At 41.2% G+C, this 25,344-nt stretch overlaps 2 protein-coding genes across 6 annotated transcripts in view; one reads left to right on the top strand and one right to left on the bottom strand.

Moving 5' to 3' along the window:
* Positions 1–3,375, bottom strand: part of LARS1 (leucyl-tRNA synthetase 1) — an 81,542-nt gene extending 78,167 nt beyond the window's left edge. For both annotated transcript variants that reach the window (XM_075541767.1, XM_075541766.1), the window contains exon 1: positions 3,218–3,375. In XM_075541767.1, the coding sequence (XP_075397882.1) occupies positions 3,218–3,223 (6 nt within the window). In that variant the 5' untranslated portion in view covers positions 3,224–3,375. The remainder of the gene's footprint in view (positions 1–3,217) is intronic.
* A 16,096-nt stretch (positions 3,376–19,471) lies between these two features.
* Positions 19,472–25,344, top strand: part of RBM27 (RNA binding motif protein 27) — an 83,656-nt gene continuing 77,783 nt past the window's right edge. For all 4 annotated transcript variants that reach the window (XM_075541768.1, XM_075541769.1, XM_075541770.1 and 1 more), the window contains exon 1: positions 19,472–19,725. In XM_075541768.1, coding sequence (XP_075397883.1) covers positions 19,667–19,725 — 59 coding nt within the window. In that variant the 5' untranslated portion in view covers positions 19,472–19,666. The remainder of the gene's footprint in view (positions 19,726–25,344) is intronic.

Below are 25,344 nucleotides of genomic sequence, written 5' to 3' on the forward strand. Positions count from 1 at the left end.
TGGAATCAGCTCCCTATTTCTTCCCCCTCCCTCCCCAGCCCACTCTCCCTCACGAACCCTTGATAAACTAGAGATTATTTTTTCTATATTTTACATCATCTTTCAAATCTGAAAGTCCATTTCTGTTAACAAGCAAGGATCAGCAAATTCCACACTGGCTAAAGATACCTTCCAAAATAGATGCAGGTGGGGAAAGCATTGAGCAGTTTGGAACAAAAGAACAGAAAAATGAATACTGGGTTTTCCTGGGCATAGTAATTGGGAAATAAATTATTTAGAAAGTAGTGGGCTTTTTTCTGGAACTTGGATCTATTAGTTAAACTCTCTAAATATGTTTCCTCATTTGTGAACTGCAGACAACATGAGCGCCTACTTCAAGAAGATTACTGTCAAAATTCAGTAAGACAATGGCAAATAAACCACTAAAGGCAGGGCATAAAACAAAGCATAGGAAATGTTGTGGACATTATATATCCTAAATGCTATTTACTGTACCGCAGAGTCAGCAAACATTAGCGCTGAAAGAGGCTTCAGGAACATCTAATCCAAGGCCTTTCTGACGAAGTGGAGGAAACCAAAGCAGAAGTAAATATCATGTTTGGTACCAGAGATGATTCCTGCCTCAAACTTTCTTTTCTTAGACAGGATTTCAATTCCTGGCTAGATGTTAATCTCTCCAATACTATTTGTCTCATAATTTAGTCATTTTAATAGCTACACAGACAATAATTTCAAGATTACAATATACTGTATATACTTGAGTATAAGCCACCCCAAATATCAGCCAAGGCACCTAATTTTACCACAAAAACGGCATTTAACCTGTGTTGAAAAACTCGGTTTAAACTTGAGTATATATGGTATACAAAGATGATCCTTTTAGAAATCCCAACTTCAATAATTCCCCTACCCCGCTGGAATCTACAGATGGTGATCCCTTTTTTTAAAACTGATCCTTACCCCATGTAGTCACTAAAAAATCTGTTACTATTGAGCAGATTTCAACAACCTGTTGCTGTGGGGTACAGCCTAACTTTTAGCAACCCTACAGGACAGAGTCGAACTGCTCCCTCTCACTCACTGTCACTGATATGTAATTCACATATCATACAATTAAATCATTCAATCACATCAAGAAGAGTTGTACAATCATTACCACAGTTATACAACATTTTCTACATTCTTATACTCATCCTTATAAACTTCCCGTTTCCCCACAACCTCCCCTGCCATACCCTCAAGGAACCATTAATCTAGCCTGCATTTTGTATAGAGAAAAACATTTAAAACACACACACATTCACAATAACAAAGTAAAGACTGTAACTCGCTAGGAAAGTAGAAAGCCTGCCTTCCTCCCCTGGAGCTGCTAGGGTTCAAATTGCAGATTCTGCAGCTAGCAGCCTAACATGTAATCACAGTGCCCCCAGGCTACTACAGAATTGCTCTACAAAGTTAATAAAAAAAAAATGACTGCCGTATCTTTCTCCTGTTCAGTATCTGGTGGGTTCAAACCACTAATCTTCCACTTGGCAGCTAACTGAACCACTACAACAGCAGAGTTCCTCAAGTCTTCCTTCACTCAAAGCTCAAACTGGATCGAACCCAATACCATGGTGTCAATTCCAACTCATCATTGCCATTGTGTCAAAGATGACTCAAAGAGACCCCCTGTGGGTTTCTGAGCCTGTAACTGTTTAGGGGAGTAGAAAGCCCAGTCTTTTTCCGAAGTTGCTACTTGTGGTTTCAAACTAGGGACCATGAGGATCGCAGCCCAATGAGTAAACACTTATACCACCAAGATTCCATATTGCAACTTATAGTCACCCTAGAAGGCAGGGTAGAACTGTACCTGTGGATTTCCAAGGTTATGACTCTTTACCAGAAGGAGTAGAAAACCTGTCTTTCTCTTGCAAATAGGCTGGTGGTTTTGAATTGCTGGCCTTGAGGTTAACAGCGCAACCTGTAACCACTACACCACCAGGGCTCCTCAACGTATCCATCATTCTTCTCCCTTAAATTCCATGGTCCTGCTGGATAATCATTATATGCTGCACTCTTCCTTGCGTGACTAATACTCCAATTCTCTTACCGTATCTATCGAATCCACTCCTACATGCAGGCAACTGGAAGTGGCAGGAGAAAAAAAACACTCAACCATGACTGGCCACAATTTTAGATTTATGTTCATGAACCTCAAGTGATCCCCAGGAATGTTGGTAATTTCCAAAATCCAAATACTACTCCTCCTCAACCAGTGCTTCTCTAACTGTACTGTGCATCCTCTATAAGAGAGCAGCGACTAAGCCATACGGGGCTATTTACTTTTAAACTACATAAAAATTTTAAATTCAGTCCCTTACCCAAATACATTTCAAGTGTTCAATACCTATATAGACAAAAAAGATACAGTGCACTTCCTTCACCACGGGAAGTTCCTGACACAGCATTGTCCTGCATACCAGGCGTTCCTCCGCAGTTGCATCTGTTAGGTAGTCTTCATCCCAGTCCTTGCATCTCCTGGCAAACTATGTGCACTACACGCTCACTTTAGGGACCTCAGCCAGTGCTGCCATTCCTGAGCTTGCAACCTCGTCTGTCTTTCCATTCGTAGGTCTAAATATCTGTTCTCTGCTTCCCTGTTACTTTCTCAAGAAAGCCTTTCTTGGCCACTGCTGTTAAAACCGTGCGCCTACCCTCACCGCACTCCTAGTCTTCTCTTCGGCTTTGGTTTGGTGGTTTGTTTGTTTTTTCCCCTCGTAGCACTTACCAGCACCTGACACAGTATTTTATCATATTTGGGTATAGTATCCCCCACGCCCCCCTCCCATACACACACACACACACACATACACACACACAAAACGTGTAAATCCCATGTCACTAGGTTTTTGTCTGCTTTAGTGAGTGGGAGGCGTTCAGTAATTTTTGTTGTTAGAAGGAATCAAAGTTACATCCTCCTTCCCACCTCGGCTTTAAAAACTGCAGTGAAATTACATTACACCGCAAGTAGTGTGCACAGTTGAATATATCCCTTCTCGGACGCCAGCCAGTTGAAAAGGCACACTCCTCCGAGAAAGCCACGCCTTAGGAACACGTTTTTCCCCCATCACGACAGAAATTACCACGTGGGGAGTCCCCACATTCCGACAAAGGTAGAGACAGCCCAGCCCGAATCCAAGACCCAGCCCAGCCGACTCTTCCCGCACAAACTCACCGCCATGACGCCGGCAAACTGCAAACCCACGACAGTGACCCTGGAGATCCCGTCAAAGGGCAGATTACAACCTTTCCCCCTCCCCTCGGTGCAGACAGGCCTCCCACGAACCGACCCGAAAGCGCACACCGTCAGCAGCTGAGGCAATCGCCTGGCTCCTAACGACAACCGGATGCATGTCACCGCCCGCCGGGAATTGTAGTTCTCGGACTACGAGAGTCCTCGTCTAGGGAGGCACCTATTGACTACAATTCCCAAAGGCAGCGGGACACCGGAAGTGAACTCAACAGCCCAATGGCACCGACACCACGGGCTTATAGAACTACAAAGCCCATGATGCTGTTCGGGGGCCCCGAGAGCTGCGAGCTGAAGGTGGAGTCCGGAACCGGCTACAACCTTTTCCCCAGGTTAGGGTGCGTAGAGCTGATTGCTCTGCAGTGACTGAGGTGCCAATTATGGCTTGCCACTGCACACACATATTTATTGCTGCCGGTGGCTTCCAACAAGTCAGCATGTAGGCATTTTATAACCACTTAACAATTTCCATTATTAAACGACGTACTTAAAACCTTCCACCAGGTCGCAGTGCCAGACTCAGACCAGTGTAGTTTCTTAAGGCTGCACTACCTGATGCGGTAAATACTAGCCACGGTGGCAATTTAAATTAAATACATTTCTAAATTCAGTACGTCACTGACATTAGCAACAACATATCAAGTGTCGACCAGTCAGTCCACTGTGGTCGGCGAGTGGCTATCGTATAAAACCAAACTAACTCACTGCCATCAAATAGATTCGAAATCATAGGACAGGGTAGAACTGCTTCTAATGAGTTTCCAGTACTGTCACTTAGCATAGGGCAAATATTAAAGGTTTCTATCATCTCAAATGTTCTTGCTTTCTTGTGGTCAGATTTGTAACTCAAGCCGGCATTCATTTACTAATTCTGTAAACTTTTGATGAAACATCTACAATGCACTTAAGAGAGGGTGGGGGAGGGGAAGCACCACAATGTGTCTTCCTACAGGATGAGCTAAGTAAAAAAAAAAAAAAAATTTGTAACAATTGACTTTGAAATACAAGTTTAATAACGGTGTAACAAGTGCCTGGAACATGGTATGGGTTCAATAAATATTTGTTGGATGAGAAGAAGGAGATTGGAAAGGAATTTCTGGGCTTTTAAACATGCAAACATTCATCACCTTCCACAGGTTCTTTTGGCTAACCCTTTTTCGACATCACTTCCTGACTGCCCAAGTCTGAGTTAAATATCCCTCCTGTTTCCAAAATAGCCCCCTTCCTATCCTCCCTTGGAGGAATTATCTCCTGAAATGATAGATTGCCTGTTTATCACTGAACTGTGAGCTTCTTGACCACAGATATGGTCTGGATTTGCAATTACACTCAGTATCTAAACAATAAATTGGAAGGAGCTTCCAAAGGTTCATAGAAATGGTGCATTTGGCACAGAGACAAAAGCTGATGTCATAGTTTAGTGGTGGTGGTGAGGGGATTTGGGAAGCAAACAATGAATTTGGAAAGAGGGAGGGAGGGAGGGAGCTATAGAACTGATTGTGATAATGTATATACGAATTCTTTTTAAAAGCAATTTAACCATGAAAGTGTATGATGTGTGAATACTATATCAAGAAAACTATAAAGAAAAAGAAACCAAACTTGACCAATGGTTACCACAGGTGAAAGGAAAAGAGCTGTGGCTTAGGAGGTATGGAGTTTATATTAATGGTGGTGGAATCATTTGGGAAAATATATTAATAATGGTGTACAACAGGAAGCGTATAATCAATGGCACTGAATTATACATGTAGAAGTTGTGGAATTGGAGAATGTTTTGTTGTGTATATTTTTGCCACAATAAGAAAATAATTACATGAATAACAATGAGCATCAGGAAGAAGGAAATGCTCTAGAATTGAATGTGGTGATAATTGTGCAACTCTTCTTGATATGATTGAATTATGTGACAGGTGTATGCAGTGTTAATAAAACTTAAATTTAAAAAAAAGTTGCATTTGTCGAAGAACTTTCTGAAGCCCTTTGTATCTATAAGGCACCTATGATGTGACAGGAATTAGCTTTCTGATTCATGTTGTTGTCGTGTGCCTTTGAGTGGATATTGACTCATAATGACCCCATAGGACAAAGTAGAATTTTGGGGTACCAGACCCCACAATTGAATGGATCCACGGGGCCGTTGCGTAATTGAGGGGTAAAATTAAAGAGACGTCAGACAAGATAAACATGCAAGTGGTTACCTTCGCAGGCAGTCATGACTTCAGGAACCAGGTCCGCGCAGAGAGAGCGAATGTATTTCCAATCAAGGCTTATATACACTCTAGAGACGTGCAGGCCCCCCTAATTACAGTTAACCACATAGGTAAGAAAGTGGGCTGTACTGTAACCACAAAGGTTCCTGAGTACATTGAAGGAGTAACCTAACACCAGGGACAGGGCAGGTAAGGGGGAGTAACTGTCTTCTGAGCCAGAGAGCAATTGCACATGTCTGCTCCTACAGTTAAAGCTGCTGATTACATAGCAATTGGCCATGTAACTTCAAAGCAAGGACTATTATGGGAGGATATAGAGGGGAGCAACATTAGTTATAAAAATTTGATTATTTCGAGCCTCACCTGGAGCACGAAAAAAAAGTGTGATTGGGACTCACCTCCATCTCACAAGAGTGAAGGCTTCCCTCCACCCCCAAAACCCAACCTGCCAGAGAATAAAGGATTCATCCATATACATGGATGAATTTCCTAATAGGACTCCCTACACTGTAACCTTTATAGAACAAATATACAGGTCTTATGTCCTGGGGAGCTATTGGTGGGTTCCAACCACTGACCTTGCACTTAGCAGCTGAGCAATTACCCATCGTGCCATAGGGACTCCACCTGACACATAGTAGGTACCTTATATCTATTGAATGGATGAAAGAATCTTTATCTTTCATAAATATAATAACTATAGTACATTCACTTCCTAGGGTCGCAGTAGCAAAATATCACATACGGGGTGTTTTTAAACAGTACGCTATTCTCTTTTAGCTCTAAGCACTGCTGTCATCTTTGATCCATCAGCTTCCAATGGACATAGTTCACGCAAGAAATCAAGATTGTTCATACAGCAAATAATGTTTATTATCGCCTATGAACCTTACAAAGGAGGCCTACTGGCACTCTCTGGCAAACGCTACCGCTAAACACAGGTCAGCTGTTGAAACTCACCAGCATTCTGCAGCAGGAAGATGAGGGTATCAGCTCCAGTACCGATTTACAGCTTCAGAAACTCTATCGAGTCTCTATGAGTTGGAATCAACTTGACAGCAGTGGTTAGATGAATCTTACATAGAGATAGCATAGTAAGGAACAAGACACATGTGGCCCTGCCCTTGTGGAGCTTGGAGTCTGAAGAATGAGATATTCCAAAAGAAAATAAGCAAGTAATTATATGATTAGTAAATATGAAAAATCTACCTCCCTGCCTTTTAAACTCTCCCACTTATATAACTAAAATTCTTTCTTCTAAAGAGTTGTTTGAAACAAATATTGATGTAGGCTCTACTGTGTATAAGTCACGGAACCTGGGTGATTGTAGTGGGTTACAGATTGGGCTGCTAACTACAAGGTCATCAGTTTGAACCCACCAGCTGCTCTGCAAGAAAAAGACGAGGGTTTCTGCTCCCATAAGGATTTATAGCCTCAAGAACCAACAGGGCCAATTGTACTCTTTTCTACAGAGTCACTATGAGTCTGAATGGGCGGGTTTGATGGCAGTGAGTTTTTGACCATACATACACTGTCTTAGATGCTGGAGAGAGAATACTTGGTTAAGTGTTGAGCTTACAGCCTAGTGCAAGAAGCAGACATTTAAAGCTATAGGAGCAATGGGAATACTTCAGAGAGTTTCAAGCAAGGAAGTAACGCAATCCGACTTAGGCTTTATAAAGTTCATTCTGGAGAGAGATCGGCAGGGAGGTAAAGTAGACGCAGAGGCTATAGCGATTGTCCAGGAGTGAGAAAATGGTGGCTTGCACTACCGATGGGGTAGCCAAACCAGAGAAAGGTAAAGAGATTCAAAGGACATTTCGATAATATAATTTGTTATAGTTTAGTAATATGGCTTTTTATTAGAGAATTGTTGCTCTTTATTAGGTCATGTGGAATATCTTCTCTACCCATCGTGGTGGAATTGATTTCATTTAGGTTGTTGTTGTTTGGTGCCATAGAATCAGTTCCAACTCATATCAACCCCATACCATCCTCCTATGTTTTCATTTATTCTTTATTGAAAAAAATTATTACTGTAATAATTATTCCTATATTTAAGCCCGTTGGTACAGCCAGTGTCAATCCAGCTTGCCAAGGGCCTTCCTCTTTTCCGCTGCCCATCCACTTTACCAAGCATGATAGCCTTCTCTAGGGATCGGTCTCTTCTTTTAACGTGTCCAAAGTAAGTGAGAAGTCTCACCATCCTTGCTCCCAAGGAACTTTCTAGCTGTACTTCTTCCAAGACAGATCTGTTCTTTCTTTTCCAGTCCATGGTCCCTTCAATATTCTGTCAGCGCCACAGTTCAAGTGCGTGAAACTAGCAGTTACAGTTCTGGATTCTTTACCAACACGGACTGCCACATCTTCCTCCTTTGCAGTGATGGGTAGGTTCCAAACACCAACCTCACAGTAAGTAGTTATGCCTTTTTTTTTTTAATTAATTCATCATTTGTTGGAAGCTCTTACAGATATGAGAACGTTCCATAATTCCAGTAGTTCAAGCATAACTGTATAGCAGAAGTAGTTACGCCTTTAACCACTGTACCACCAAGGCCCTATATCTTCTTCTCAACCCACTGCCATCAAATTGTCTCCGCCTTGTGGGGCCCCTGTCGGGTAGAGTAGAAGTGCCTGACCTAAATCTTTATGGGAGGAGAGAGCCTCAACTTTCTCTCTGGGAGCAATTGGTGGATTTGAACCTCTGACTTTGTGCTTAGCAGCCGAAGAAAGCCACCAGTGCTCTTTATATCTTCTCCAGGTACAGGAAATTGGAGAAATAATATAGTGGATGTGTTAAATTCCTGAATCAGGTAGATCAAGTTCATCATCTAGTAGCTCCATGACCTCGAGCAATTCAATTAGCAACTAGGTTACACACACACACACACACACACACACAAAGTTTTAATTACCTCATAGGATTATTGTAAGGATTAAAGAAACAATGTATGTAAAACCTGTGTGTGTGTGTGTGTGTGTGTGTGTGTGTGCGCGCGCATGCGCATGTGTGCACAGGCTGTGGGTGCATGTATCTGGCATATAGTAAGAACTTTAAAATGTCAGCTATATTATTATTATTTTAGGAAAATTGCATTATAAACATTAGAAAAATTAAAATGGAAAAAGCTTACCTATTTCCTCATAATAATCTCTTCCCTGGTCTAGGTAACCTAGTTCCTACCTTGTAATGGTGTGGCATGTTTTCTCCAGCTGCCAAACCATATCATACTCATTTTTTTTCAAAGTCTGCAACAAAGCTTACTTCCCTGTTTTGTTTCCAGACTCACCCTACCAGTCACACTGCTTCAGTCAGTAATTTATCAGCATTTCTAAATTTGTTCCCATAAAGCTATAATTGGCTTGTCTCCAATTCACCTTATATTTGTTTTTATCTCTATTTACCTAAATTCCTTACCTTTAAATAGAAGGAATTGTTGGTATTTCTTTTGATACTTCTACCCTTCAGGCATGTAACATTTAATTATATGGTTGTTAGTTTTGTAAGGTATTAGAAATCTTTGTTTCTAAATGGGCTTTTTTCCCACCTCTTAAATGATTGGTGTTTGTTTTGCATTAGTGTGCTACACTATACATCCTAAAGTAGTGACCAGATGTTTTTTATGAATGATAAAACGAAGAGTTCCAAGAGAAGAAGGATGAATTCTGGGGTGCGGGAGTTTAGCTTCTGCTGAGGTTGCTCTGTGTGAAACCTCTAGCCCACAGCCCAGGAAGGCAGAGTATGTTGTGGTTGTTTACCTCCCCGCAGCCACGTGCTGGCCTGAACTGAGGCTCTGTCTCAGGCTGGCCCTGGGACTTCAGGCGAGCGCCTTCCACCTTCAGAGGCTCTGGATTCTCCTGTGTAAAATGTGGATAATGAAAATACTTACCTCGTAGGCTTGCTGTGAGGGCAACATGGGACACGCCACATGAGGTGATTATCTCCATGCCTGGAACATGATAAATGCTCAAGAAACATTAAACTGAAAATTGAAAAGTTAAATTTGGTAATCCTGGAAGCCAGCTTGGTCACTTAATAAATGGAAATTCTAAATCTGACTGACATGAGGTAGTACAAGTACCCACTGTTATTAGCAGACTGCCTTTTATAGTGTAAATATGTAAGCAAATTAGAGGAGTTGCACTTCTCAAGATCGCTCCAAAATGGTGATATTTGCATTTCTCAGGAATGAAAAATCACACACTTCTACTACACCATGCCAAACTCAGGATCCACAGATTTCAGTCTGCCATCTTGTCAATATTCTGTACGGCTTCAACTGCCCTGTCATGTGGGCTCATGTGGGAAATATGACATATTGAGTCATCAAAACACAGCTGTGGTTCCTAAATATGGCATCCAAATAGCTACTACCATTACCATCACAAGTGTGGAGCTGTCCAATGGCTGCATGGGAAATAAGGAAGGAAGGAGTTAGGGAAGGCGGGAGTGGATCAGAGAAAGAAGGAGCGAGGAAAAGAGGAAGGGGAAAAGGCAAGCAAAAAAGGAGAAAACAAGAAGACAGTCAGCATACATACTTGAGATTACAATCATAGCTCAGTGACAATGGTTTTACATTTTATTTTATGACATGTATTTATTTAGACATGTATAATATCTAAGATTCCTCTCTCTACCATTAAACCAAGTTAAACCCAAAGCTAAACCCATTGCTGTCAAGCTGATTTTGACACATAGTGACCCCATAAGAATAGAATGGTCCCAATAGAGTCCCCCAAACTGTAATTTTTTTATGGCAGAAGACTCGTGCATCTTGCTCCTCCAGCCCAGCTGGTGAGTTTCAACCACTGACCTTTGGGTTAGCCATCAAGATTTCTTCATCAATGAATCTAGATTGATCTAAAGATGCCCTGGTTGCAAAGTGGGCAATGCATTGAGCTGTTAACCACATGGTCAATGGTTTAAACCCACCAGCTGCTCCATGGGATAAAGCTGAGGTTGTCTGCTCCTGTTAAAATTTAAAGTCTCGTAAACCCAAAGGACTATTCTACTATGTCCTACTGCACTGCTGAGTTGAGCATAAGGGTTGCGTGTCAAAGTAACTCTGCTAGTGCGGCAGTTGCAGTCGTTGGTTATGCTCCTGGGGGAGAAGGCGTGGGAGTCTGCTTGCACAAAGGTTTACAGGATTGGGAACCCTCTGGGGCATTTCTGTGACATTCTACAAGGTCCCTATGAGTTAGAATCAACTCAGGGGCATTGGTTTGATTTTGCTATCTTAACCTGGCATACCACCACTCATCTGGGAGTGTGTCATCTTTTGATCACCTTGTGTGTTGCCAGGGTGCCAGGAGCTCTGCCACCGATATTTCATATCCTAGCAGGGCCACTCGTGGAGAACACAGTTCAGGCATGCTTCCAGACGAAGAGCAGACTAGGAAGAAGGACTAGGCTGGCCATTTCCAAAGGATGAACTTTATGAATAGCAGTGGAACATTGTCAGATATGCTGCCCAAAGAAAGGCACTCGAAATATGAGTAGGTGATGTGAACGAGGGGGCGGGAATGGAGACTCAAAGCTCAACTGTAGACAATTGGACATCCCCTCACAGAAGGATCACAAGGAAGGGACGGGCCAGCACACACAAACATACAACATTCCTCTAGCTCTTTAATGCTTCCGCCCCCGCCCCCCCACTATCATGACCCCAGTTCTATCTTACAAATCTGGCTAGACCGGAGCATGTACACTGCTACAGGTAAGAGCTCTCACACATATGCCCCTTAGAAACAATGATGGGAATAGTGATAAGATGAGGGTAGAGGAAAGTTTAGGGGAGTAAGGGAGAACTGATCGCAATGATCAATGTATAACACCCTCTTCCCCAGGGTAATGAATAACAGAAACATGGGTGAAGGGAGACAGTGAAGGGTATAAGATATGAAGATAATAATAATTTTTAATAATAATTTTTTGAAAATGATGGTGGCAGCATATGTACCATCCTATGTTGGTGCATTTGATGTATAGATTGTTTATAAGAGCTGTAAGAGCCCCCAATAAAGTGATTTATATAAAAAATATGATTAGGAAAGACAAGCCTTCTAAAAATAGAGTTAAAAATAAAATAAAAATAGAATCAACCTTAATGGTATGGATTGAGTAAAGCTTTCAAGATGTTCATCTGCTGATGGGGCACGACTTACAATGAAAAGAAACAGCTGCAAACATCCACTAATAACTGGACTGTGGAATGGATGATGAATGAGTCCAAGGAAACTGGACATTGTCAAACTAAAAAAGGAACACATAACTATGGATGTCCTAGGCTGAAATGGACTGGCATGGGCAATTTTGAATCTGACAATCACATGGTTTACTAAATCAGGAATGACAAATTCAGTAGGAATGGCATCACACTCATCACCAGAAGAATAGTTCAAGGCCAATCAGTAAGTATAATGCTGTCTACAATTGGACAATATGTATACATCTACAAGGACACCCAGTTAATACAACTATTATTCAAATTTACAAACCAACTACTAAAGATACTGAGGAAGAAGTGGAGAAATTCTACCCATTTCTTCAGTCTGAAGTTGCCCAAACATGCAATCAAGACATGTTTTTATTTGAAATGCAAAACAAGAGGATCCGTAGTTGGAAAATATGACCTTGGTGATAGAAATGAAACTGGAGATTGATCACAAGATAGAATTTTGCCAGACCAATGATGACTTCATTGGAAATACATTTTGTCCACAATATAAACAGCAACTATATATGTTGACCTTACCAGACAAGAGTCAAACTGGCTGCATCTCTGCAAAGAAATGATGGGGGCACTCAGTATAATCAGACAAAACAAGGCTGGGGGCAACTGCAGAACTGACCATCTATTTTTCATATGTAAATTCAGATTAAAGCTGAGGAAAATTAAACAGGTCCACAAGAGCCAAAAATCAATATTCAGTCTATCCCACCTGGATTTAGAGAATGGTGAATAGATTTAAAGCATTGAACACTACTGACAGAAGACTTCAAGCATTGTGGGGATGACATGAAGCATATCATACCTGAAGAAAGCCAAAGGTCATCTAAAAGACAAGAGAGAAAGAACAGATGAAAAGAGATGTCCGAAGAGACTGCAATTTGTTCTTAAGCATAGAGTAGCTAACACGATTGGAAGAAATCATGAAATCAAAGAGCTGAACAGAAAATTTCAACGGGTAGCTGGAGAAGACAAAGTAAAGTTTCAGATTGAAATATGCAATGATCTGGAGTTAATATGTCAGAAAGGAAAAACATGCTTAGCATACCACAAGATGAAACAACTAAAGAAAACAAAAAGTCAAGCCTTAAGTTGCAATTTTGAATAATTCTATGGGAAAAATATTGAGTAATGCAGGAAGCATTAAAAGAATCATTATTTTTTTAAAATTGGTTAATTTTCAACCATTTCAAGAAGTGGTATATAGTCAAGAACCATTGGTATTGAAAGAAGAAATTCAAGCTGCACTGAGGCATTAGTGAAAAACAAGGCCCAGTAATTGATGGAACACCAATTGAAATGTTTCAACAAGCTGGTGAAGTATTGGAAGCACTTACTTGTCGGGGCCAAGGAATCTGGAAGCTCCTGTACCTGGCAAACCAACTGGAAGAGATACAGATCCATGCTAGTTCCAAGGAAAGGTGACCCAACAGAATGCAGAAATGACCTAACAATATCATTCCTATCTCATGTGAGGAAAATCTTGCTGAGGATAATTACAAAACAGTTGTCAGTTACTCAACAGGAAGCTGCCAGAAATTCAAGCTCGATTCAAAAGAGGACTTAACATAAGGTATATTATTACTGACTTCAGATAGATCTTGGCTGAAAGAGGGGCACACCAGGAAGAGGTTTACTTATTGACTATGCAGGCATTCAACTGTGTAGATCATAAACTGTGAATAATGTGAAAAAGGAATTTCAGAACATTTCATTGTGTTCCTGTAGAATCTGTACAAGGACCCAGAGGCAGTCATTTGAACAGAACAAGGAAACCCAGAATGCTTTAAAATGAGGTTAATAGTGACATCAGGGTTATATCTTTCACCATAATTCTTTCATCTGTTTTATGAGGAAATGATCTGAAAAGCTGGACTATATGAAGGCTTCATCATTTATCATAATTGAAGGAAGGCTTATCAATAGTCTTTGATAGACAGATGGGACAACCTTACTTACTGAAAGCAAGGAGGACTCGAAGTACTTACAGATTGAAGATCAAACTGCAGCCATCAGTATGGGTTGCAACTCCACACGAAGAAATCCCAAATCCTCACTACTGGACCAGTAAGATAGCACTTGAGTCATGAGGTATTTGAATTATGGTGCTGGTGAAAAATATGGGAAGCACAATGGGCTGCCAACAGAACAAACACACCTGTCTGGAAAGTGTCACCAGGTATCTTCCTTAGAAGCAGGGATGGCAAGACTTGGTCTCATGTATCTGGAGATGCTATCAGGAGAGACTGGTCCCTGGAAACGACATCATGCTTCATAAAGCAGAGGGCCATTGGAAAAGAGGAAAACCTTCACTGAGATGGACTGGAAGCATGGCTGCAAGGGGGCGCAATCATGACACAGATTGGGACAATGTGCAGGCGCGGGCAGCGTTTTGTTTTGTTTTGTTTTGCATATCACTGAAATCAACTTGATACCTAATAGTAACAACACCTGACATGTAGTGGTTTATTTCTCATCATTCCTCTGCTCAACTAGATCTCCAAAGGAATATCAGCTTTCTTCACTGCTATATGCCCAGGGCCTCTATGTCATTGATAGGGTTTCCATCAATTTTGTTGAAAGAAAGGTTGAATACATGAATTGAAAGGAGGATCAACTATGCAAAATTGCTTGGCAGAGTGCTGGATATTTTAGAAGCTTGACTTATTAGTTGATTTGTTTACATCCTAAGAGGTTTAGTTTTTAAGGCTTATTTTATATTAAGAAGAGAGGTCAGTTATCTTCTAGTACCAGCTGGCATGGGATAGTCCAGTCAGTCTACCATTGTGGTTTTATGCTGTTTAAAAAACCAACAAGCTGTCGTTACGAAATAGAATATTGCACATTTCTCAGCTGCTTTTCTACTCTGCATCTAGGTCTGTCTCCACACCAGTCCAGTAAGTACCTGTGACGCCCTTGAAGTACAGGACCAGGACTACATCCAGTGTCCACCCCCAGAGACACCAGTTTAACCTTTTCTCCCAAGCGTACAGCTCTGAACTTCTGAAGCAGCAACTTTTAGAAATGATGCAGACAGCCATTGGGACCAGCTCTCTCACTGGTCACATTTTGTAAAATTATAGTACAATGTCACAACCAGGATATTTACATTGATACAAGTTTTAATGCATTCATTTGTGGGTGAGAATGTATGCATTAAGTTCCATACACAGTTATCACTTGTATTTACCACCACAGTCAAGATATTTAACACTTCCAACACCACCAAAACCCTTCCTGATGCCTTTTTAAAGCCACTCTCCCCCTCTCCACACCCCGTGCCCTGGTTGTTATGTCCCTCTTGTCTATTTCAACCCACGGTGACCACATTCAATTTCTGGCAACCCGAAATCTGTCCTCCATTTCAAAATGTTCTTTCAGAAATGTTACATAAATGAAATGATGCAGTATATAAGCTTTGAGGACTAGCTTCGTTTGAACAGCATAATTCAGCCAACTGGTTGTCCCTTCTTTTGCCCAGAGAGTGGTAGGTGGTTTCAAACCGCTGACCTTGCAGTTAGCAGTCCAATGCATAATCACGATATGACCAGGAAATCATGTGGGCAGTTCTACTCTCTTAGCGTGGGTGCCTAGGAGTGGAAGGCCATCGGGTTTTGGGTTTAGTATTTTAAGGTATGTATATTCTTGGTTTGATTAATCATGCAACTGTTAAAGATCTCTAGGTTGATTCCAAATTTTAGCTCTTACAACTAAAATTGTAATAAATATCTGTCTACAAGTTTTCTGTGAGCATAAATTTAATGGTCAGAAGTGCAATTACTGGGTCATATGTAGTTTCTTGTTTTGAGTAGCTGTTCTCACCAGCAATGTCAATGAGCGGTTCACTAACCTTTGGTATTGCCAGGTTTTGTTCAACATGAACCATTCTTATAGGTATATAGCATGAAGCAGCTATAACATAGTTATTATAACATTCTCCGCTCCACATGAGGAAAGAGCTGGCCATCTGCAACTGACCAGTTACTGTGTGGGTGAGAGATGGGGTTGTTTCCAAATCGATTACAGCCTAGGATCTCCTGATAGTGCTGTCAAGTAAAGTCAGGTGAGTCAGAATCCACTTGAGGGCACAAAACAACAGCAACAATTACAACAAAACTTACTTCTCTTACGAAAACCAATCTACATTTCTATCACCAAGAATACTGGGCCAGGTGACTCACCAATGATCTGCGCACTCACATTGCCTTAATGTAACTACAAGGAGCCATTCAAGTGACTTCTCTCCACAGGCTGGACTACTCAGGAGAGACTGGTGTTTTGATGAGTACGTTTAATGAGGTGATCTCCTACCAAAGTACTAACAAGAGAGGGTCTGTTTCTAAGCATAAGTTTAAAATTCTACCAAAAGCTTCATTTAATTGCATGTAAGGGAAGCATGCTGTGATTAAACATTTCACATAGAAACTGAAAAATGACTCTCAACCTCTTTTATTGTGTATCCAGGACTGCTCCTCTCCACAGGGTGGAGAAATGAGGGAGGATGGAATGAATTTGCTGGCAAGATCTACTCTGACTCTGGATGGCCTACCTCTGTCAACACTTGTGCGAAATCGTATAGTTGGCAGTTTCTTGTTGAGGCCCAGTTATTCTCAAGCCAAGAAAGGGCCGTTTCTTTGACAGAGGTTTTTTTTAGATGACTGCTTTTATAGTTTTCTCTTTTCGATGACCCTTATTAATAATAAAAAAGCCCTTGTGGTACAGTGGTTAGAATACTCAGATGCTAACCTAACGGGCAATGGTTAAACCTACCAGCCACTCCAAGGGAGAAAGATGTTGTAGCCTGCTTTGCAGACTTGAAAACCCCATGGGTCAGTTTTACTGTGACCCACAGGATTGCCAGCAGTTAGAATTGGCTTGATGGCAGTGGGCTCTTTTGGAAGTAGATGTGTTTCTGTGTGTAATATGTATAATGTGCCCAATTTCAAAAAGTAACAATAATTTTGCAATTTGAAAATAGAGTAAAAGTAAAAAAATCAACCAGGATCCTCATATCCAAATGTCACAATTATAAGCATGTCTGTGCTATTCCCTGTAATGCGCTTGGTTGCATGAGGCCTTTGATAACTAGGACATTGGTATTTTGCTTTTACTTCTGCAAAAAGATCTGACAAATTTGCCTTGTATGTTCATTTGAAAAGTATTTTGATATTCTTGCAGAGCAGTGGTTTATTGTGTAAAGCAATACCTATTTTATTTGCAGAACGCTATCAAGTTCTTGCCTACTTTCAAACCTACATCAAGTCACTTTTATATCTTTCTCTTTTAATTCTGTCACTTTTTGGATACCACTTCAACTCTGTGTTGGAAAGAACTGAAGGACTCACATGGCCAAGTATAAATGGAGACTGAGAGAGAAAGAGAAGGAAGAGGAGGAAATGGTGGCACGGAAAAGCTTGGGGTTCATTCAGCTCTATCTGGCAGCTCCTCTGCTCTGTAATCTACAGACTTGCTTGAGTCGGTGCATTGGGGTTTTCTGAGTTTTTTTCCTCCACATTTGCAAAGTTAGTGGGGTTGTTAGCGAAGGGAGACTCACTAGATCATCTCTAAGTGCCCATCCCTTTTTATCACTCTGTGTAAGAGGTGGGCAAAGGATGCCATCTGGCTAAATCTGACTGGCCACCTATTTTTGTCTTCCAGTAGCAACGGCTTTTATGCTTTTAAATGGTTGAAAAGAAAATCCAAAGAATAATGTTTATGACATGTGAAAATCACATGAAATAAAAAAACGTTCCCTATGATTTTGTAGAAAATTTCTTGTAACACAGCCATAATCATTCATTGATATATTACCTTAGCTGGTTTCATGCCAAGAGGGCAGAGTTGAATGACTGCCACAGAGGTCTAATATCTTATGACCCACAAAGCCAAACATATTTACTATCTGGACTTTCACAGAAAATGTTTCCCTGACCTTGCTCTTTGCAAATTTAATATGCTTGTATATTTTGGCCTGGTTTATTTATTTTATATGAGGTTTGTGCTCATTAGGTAATTTTCAGTGTTATTATTATCAAGCATACCCCCAAAATTGTTCAGCTTCCTATGAGGAGGGGCCTTATTTTGTTCCCCAGTATCCCCCTCCTCTGCCTTATACAAGGATACATTAAAGAAGTATTGTTATTAGGGTTCATATTGTTTAAGCATGTCTGTTACTAGTAGATGGCTGCAGACAAGTTGTCTCAGTAATACTCACTCATCTTACTTTCAGTAGATCCCTTCAAAAAGAAAGGCCCTATTATAATAGTGGTTTCAGAGAGGATCTGCTGGGCCACGTAAGTTCCAGACAGAGACATTGGCTCATAAGGCCATGTGACAGTTTATAATTCCAAAGAGGCCAACTTGAAGAATTTTATTTAAGGACAAAGGACAATCACCGGGCCTTATTATGAAATGAATTAAGAAAACTGATAACTGCATTGGTGAGAAAAAGGCCAAGAATCTTGCACCAAATAATTTGTTTACGTCAATACAATGCACCTGCTCATTCTTTGAGGCTATCAAGAGCTGTCCAGTCCTATGAGTATTTCATTGGGAAACTTTATACCGTCCACCTTACAGCTCAGATCTTTAGAATCTTTTTTTGTTACCCAAATTCAAAGAGCATTTAAAAGTAGTAACGATTTGAGAACCAGAGGATGTCAAACTGCCATTTGGATGTGGAGTAAAATGGAAGAGAACAGAATTTGGGGAGGGAAAGGTTAGAGAGATGGAAACGCAGCCTTCAGATATACATAGACCTAGATGGTGGGTATGTTGAGAAACAATAGCTTCACATTTAGATTTTTTTGTTTAATAAAGGTTTCTATGACTTTGTATCAAAACTTTTTGACTTACAGTGGTACAATGCTGGTTCACTACGTTGTTGAATAAACATGTAACTCCAGAATCAAGTCAATGATTTCAAAACTCCAAAAGGAATTTCTCAGCTAAGATAGTTTAGACAAAGGTGCCTATTTCAGTAATTTCCAGTATTGAAAAAAAATTTTTAATACGTTTTTCTTGGGGTGGGGGAAGGGGGAAACCTCTACATTTTAGAAATGCCACGAAAATAGAATTAAATTACACAAAACACTATCAGAATTGTTTTACTGCGGAAATAACGTATATTTTTAAAACACTGGTAAAACGGAGATGGCCTCAGTCTTTCACATCCATACGCCACGTTTTAAAAATGACGATTATTGGAATCCAAGACATGGTTGTCACGAACATTCTGCGTAATGTAAGTACAGCCGCAAGAATTACAAGCGTGAGTAGCGATCAAAATGGGTGTTAAGGGCAAAAAAAAAAGTAAAAATTTACATCTGTGCAGTGTGTCGAACGTATTGCACGTTGTGTTGCAGATTTACTATAGCTGAGTCACTTGGGGACACGAGTGTGTTTCCAGGAAAAACAAGAGGAAGGAACCAGGATGAGGGGCTCACCGGGTTCCCCTAGGCAGCCCCAGCAGCAAACGCCGATATACCGTGGCGGGAGGCGGCGTGGTCAAAAAGGCGCCGCGGCCCCTTTAAAAGGCACAGCACCTTCTTCAAGATACCATCTTGCACCAGGAGTTCACTTGCGCTCTCCACCTACCTTGCTACGTCCCTCCTCCTTAACTGGGTACGGCTAGCCGGCGGGGCGAGCGAGTCTTTTTATTGGCTGTAAGCACACAGACCTCTCAAATCTATTGGCTCACGTGCTCGTCGGTAGACGCCACGTCCCGCCCACCTGAGCCAATCGGGTTAGGTTGAGTGAGGGCTCTCGGGTTAGTTCCTGTTAGGCCCGGGCCGGGGGAGTAGGTTGAAGTCGCCTAAGATGCCCGGTGGTCTAGGGCAAGAGAAGCCGTGAGGTGGACGTGAGGAAGCATCGTGGAGAAACCCACGGCAGGCCTGAAGAAGAGCGGCGGCCGAGCCCGCCCTCCCTGCACCATGCTCATAGAAGATGTGGATGCCCTCAAGTCCTGGCTGGCCAAGTTACTAGAGCCGATGTGAGTGAGGCAGGCTGGGCCGGCGCCGGCGAACGTGGGCGTTGGGGGCCCGCGGGGGAGTGGGGGAGGGGAGGCGGCGGGGGCCGGGGGCCGCGGTGCGGAGGTCCTGACGACGTCCTCCGGAGGAGTCGCACCATTGTGGGGGGGAGGGGCAGGGAGCGGGGCGCCGAGGCGCTGTTGCTGGGGGACGGAGCGGGCGGGGATAGCGAGGGCTTTTTAAATAACAAATGTTAGGGCGCTGGAAAGGATGGCGTGGAGAGTGAGAACTTGAAATTTTACTGTTGGAGAACGGAGAGGGATAGATAGTAAAGCTCTGGAGGGATTTTTTTTTTTACCTGGGATTATTGGCATCTTGAAGGGACTAGCAGGATATTGGGGTTTTACAGTTTTCATCGGGGTTAAAAAGACTGGAAGCGGAGTATCATAGACTTTAATGAAGAAAACAAAAACATTACAACAGGAAGGAAAAGCAGGGGCAGTGAGGGCTGTATAATAGTAATTGATTCGTATGTTAGCAAGTATATTAGGGTTTTGTAAAGTATCGCCGAAGACTGCTAGGAGAACTCAGAACTTTGTAAATCTCTTTGGGGGCTGGGAAAGAATATTGAGATTTTATAAGTTTAATTGAAGACCAAAGAGCTATCCTGCTATCTAATATTGTTGGGTGAGGGGCTGAAAAATATGTTGGCAGTGTAGGGAATTTTCGATACAGATTTGGGAGGAATAAAGGCTTTGCAAGTATTCACAGATTACAGGGACAACCGAAAGAACAGGGGTGTAGGGTTATTATTGAGGGGCTGAAAAGGATGAATAGGTTTTGTTCTTGTAAATATTTTTGGTAGGGGTAGATGTAGAAATATAATTGGGAGGCTTGAAAAAGATAACAGGTGCTAACTTTTGTTTTATAACCTTTTCTAGGATTAGGCTTGTGGAGTATTTAGGGGGAATGGGCTACAGCCAGTTATAGCATAATTCACCTAGGTGGAAGGAGAGGAAAGATTGGAAAGCTCAGAGTCCCATATCTTTAATCCCCTTGGGGGAAAGGACACACATGTGGACAGGGAAAGGTTCATTTTCTTCTCCTATTTAATTTCTGCACACATACCTTTCTTGAAGGTTGAGTGAGGGTTTGAGGGGATAGAGAGGTGGGCAGCTCAGATCCCTTTACTGGAAGAGTGGAGTTGGCGTGTTTATGAGAACCGAATAGAAGGAGTTTAGGAGATAATGGCACCCTGGTAAAGTTGGGGCTGTTGTGGTTTTTGATTTTTTTTTTTCTACTCTGGTTCCTTGGCATGGATGGTAGGAAAATTGTGTCAGTCCTTTTGAAGGCAGGATGGGTAAGGGAGATAGTCTACTTTAGATTCTGAGGATGAGTGTAGAGCACCTGTTCTCAACCTGTAGGTCGTGACCCCTTTGGGGTTTGAACAACCCTTTCATAGGGTTACCCAGTTCATAACAGTAGCAAAATTACAGTTATGAAGTAGCAACGAAAACAACTTTATGGTTCTGGGGAGGGGGTTACCACAACATGGGGAACTGTGTTAAATGGTCAGGGCATTAAGAAGGTTGAGAACCACTGGTGTAGAGCATACATAAATGCTCGCCGAGTTTCTGAGCTTTAGATTAGCAAAGGTCTAGTTAAAGAGAACATGGCTCTGGATACACTTGAAAATTTTGTGGAAGTTATATGGGCCTCTTGAAGGTTCATCTAGGAAGAAATTTTGAGACATGAAATGATAAAGGTGGATTTTGAAGAAGATTGGAGATAATGCCATAGGTTTTGTGAAATTGAGCAGAAAGCTGAAAAAGTAAAAAGAATCAGTTGTTGTGGTTTTTAAAGTTTCTTTACTCTTAAATTATTTAAGATTAAAAAATCTATTTTGTACATGTGCTATTCCTGTGGTTTTGACATCTTGAAGTTGCAAACTCTGATTTTATCAGAAGAGATGTTTTTAAATGTATTTAAGGTATGTTTTATGTCTTGGTTAGAAGATAACTTTCAACATTATTATAGTTTGCCCTCTTTTTGCACGCCCTAAATGTCTTCTTCTAGTTGAGTACCTTTATAAGGTTCAAATTTATATAGACAGGAACTTAAAATTTGTAAGTATGCTTTCATTTAGCATTTTTGGTTAATCAGACTGATAAAATATTCACAGACATTCTGTAATATTCAAAGGTTAAAATTAGAGTTCAAAAGATTACTTGAATTGTGTTTCTTCATTTATTTTTGAGTTGTACGCTTAACTTACAGCACATGTCATGCTTCTTTTCTTTCTGTTTGTTATTTCTTTCGCTACTTTATTAGGGTTTTTTTTGTTGTTTTTTTTTAGAAAAAACTTAAATTACTTAGTGTTCAAGAATGTAAGGATTTTTAGACAGGCCATTAAAAGATTTAATAAATGGAAATGCAGAGATGATATATTTTCATTCTTAGTATGTTGTCATAGAGCATTATTTCTTGTTTAGACATTCTAATGTATAGTAAATGATGCTAACATGGGCTATATTTTTTAATTTTCTTTTTGCATATTCCAGATCAAGAAAAATTTCATAGCAGATTGGCATGTTGCTACAACATAGCATTTCATAACAGTTGCTAGATTTTCAGATAATGTACTTGCAATAGCTATGTTAGAAATATGAATGTACACAACTATCCGTGGCATTCTCATTTAACTTACCGTAATTTACAAATACCAAAATATACAAACCCTCTAGTAGTTAGGGGTTTTGAAAGGTGTTACATCTTGCACTGGTGACACAAGGCATGTAGCAACAGTTAGGGGGTGTTTATAAACTAAACATGTTTACTGGGCATTGTTTCCCTATGATTTCAAGTTAGACATGTCATGAGATATTAGAGCTTCCACTTTTGCAGATATGAAGGGAGATCTTTACCAGAAGAAAGGAGGAGAGAGAGATCCGGGAAGAAATGACTCGCTGGCAAGGGAAAACTCAGTACTACTATTGTGTGTTGGCAGTGTAGTGAAAGAGGGAAAACAACTCAGTCAAGAAGTTTCTATTTTTCTCTCTTGCTGCTCGAACAGGCTGTATTTAATAAATCTTTACCTTTCCCTCCTTCAAATATCCTAATCATAGAGACTGTATAGGCATACACCAAACTTACTTACTGCCATCAAGAGTCACTTGTGATTCATAAGGTCCTTACAGAGTAGACGTGCACTTTACGGTCTCCAAGGCTGTAAATCTTTATAAAATCAGACTGTTTGATCTTTCTTCCAAGGAGTAGCTGGTGGGTTCAAACCACTGACCTTTTGGTTAGCAGCTCATTGGTTAGCCCACAGCACCAGCCAGGATGCGTGTTTTATTGACAGCGCCATATGTTTTTCGCAAATTGACGATATGTGGCAGCCCCTCATTGAGCACATCTGTTGGTGCCATTTTTCCAACAGCATGTACTCACTTCATGCCTTTGTGTTACAGTTTGGCAATTCTCACAGTGTGTATCAAACTTTTTCATAATATTGTACACTGAGTGGACCGCAGTATTTCTATGGTATAAACATAACTTTTATATGCACTGGGAAACAAAAACATTCTTGATTTAGTTCTTTGTGATATTTGCTTTATTGTGGTGGGCTGGAACTAAACTCACAGTATCTCCATAGTATGCCTGGTTAGAGATTATATGAGGGGGTACCCCCAAAAAAACCAGAATTGTGCTGGGTGGAGTGGAGCATCCGTAGTATGCATTTTTTACCCAGTAGGCAAGCATCAATCAACTGTGAGTGAGTGCACGCAGTGGCGTCCTCTGGGAAGGTTCTCCCTGATCACAGTGAACTTTTTTCTTAAAAGCAGTTTTCCTTGAACCTTGTTTTTTGCAATGGCTTTTAAATCATTTTATTAGGGGTTCATATAACTTTTATCACAATCCATACATCAATTGTGTAAAGCACATTTGTACATTCATTGCCCTCATCATTCTCAAAACATTTGCTCTCCACTTAAGCCACTGGCATCAGCTCCTCATTTTTACCCTTCCCTCACCAATCTCCCCTCCTTCATGAACCCTTGATAATTTATAAATTATTATTTTGTCATATCTTACACTGTCTGACGTCTCCCTTCACCCATTTTTCTGTTGTCTGTCTCCCAGGTAGGAGGCTATAGGTAGATCCCTGTAAATGGTTCTCCCTTTCCACACCACCCTCCTGGTTTCTCCACTCACACCACTGGTCCTGAAGGGATCATCCGCCATGAATTTCATGTTTTCAGTTCCTATCGGTCCCAGTGTACATCCTCTGGTCTAGCCACATTTGTAAGGTAGAATTGGGATCATGATAGGGGGTGGGGGGATGCGCACGGGGAGGAGGAAGGAAGCATTTAGGAACTAGAGGAAAGTTGTATGTTTCATCATTGCTACACTGTACTCTGACTGTCCCTGCAACCCTTCTGTAATGCGATGTCCAGTTGCCTACAGATGGGCTTTGGGTCTCCACCTCACACTTCCTCTCATTCACAGTGATAAAATTTTTTGTTTTGATGATGCCTGATATCTGATCACTTCAGCATCTCGTGTTTGCACACCTGGTGTGCTTCTTCCATGTGGGCTTTGTTGCTTCTGAGCTAGATGGCTGCATATTTACCATTAAGCTTTTAATACCCCAGACGCTATATCTTTTGATAGCTGGCCACCATCAGTTTTCTTCACATTTGCTTATGCACCCAGTTTGTCTTCAGTGATTGTGACAGGAAGGAGAGCATCATGGAATGCCATTTTAATAGAACAAAATGTTCTATTAATACTAAATACTAATACTTAAGACTAAACCTATACATATGTGCACATGGATCTATGTCCACATCCACATATATAAATATATTTACATATGTACATGCCTTTATTTAGACCTTTATAAAGGCCCTTAACCTCCTAGCTCTTTCCTCTATTTCCTTTTACTTTCCTCTTGTCCAACTCTCAGGTTCAGCCTTCATTGGGGTTTCAGGAATTCCTGTTGGTTACATTACATTGGTCACGCCCTACCAGTCCTACACCCTCCTCACAACCGATTTGGATCACTTGTTCTCTTGTCCCTGGGTTTGTTAACACCACTTCCTTGCCCGCCCCCCCCCCACCTCCCCTTCTTCCATGTCTCCTCCGGAACTGTTGGTCCCATTGTTTTCTCCTCCAGATTTTTCATCCATCCTATCTTATTTAGACAGACCTGCGGAGATAATAACATGCACAAAAACAAGACAGAGCAAAACCAAGCAACAAAAGAAAACAAAACAACAACACCAATAAGCAATGGCAAAAGGCAAAACAAAATACAACAAGAAAGAAAAACTTGTAGTTAGTTCAAGGACTGTTTTTGGCCTTTAGGAGTGTTTTCCAGTTTAGTGTTGGGGTGCCAAGGCCTGGTCCCAAAGTCTATTTTTGGTATTCCCTGGGGACTTCTCTGCTCTGCTCCCCTTACTATTTTGTTCCACACCCTTAGTGTTTTGCCTCTGTGTGGTGGGATCAGATGGGGCGGAATTCCCACACTGTGTCTCCAGTGTTGTCCCCTGTAGGGCTATGGGTCAGTGAGGGATGTCGTGTCTCATAGTGGGTCTGGCCAGATGGTCTTCTCTGTGGATTCGGTGCTCTGAGTGGGA

Source organism: Tenrec ecaudatus, chromosome 2 (genome assembly GCF_050624435.1).
Source record: "Tenrec ecaudatus isolate mTenEca1 chromosome 2, mTenEca1.hap1, whole genome shotgun sequence".
Taxonomy (NCBI): Eukaryota; Metazoa; Chordata; class Mammalia; order Afrosoricida; family Tenrecidae; genus Tenrec; species Tenrec ecaudatus.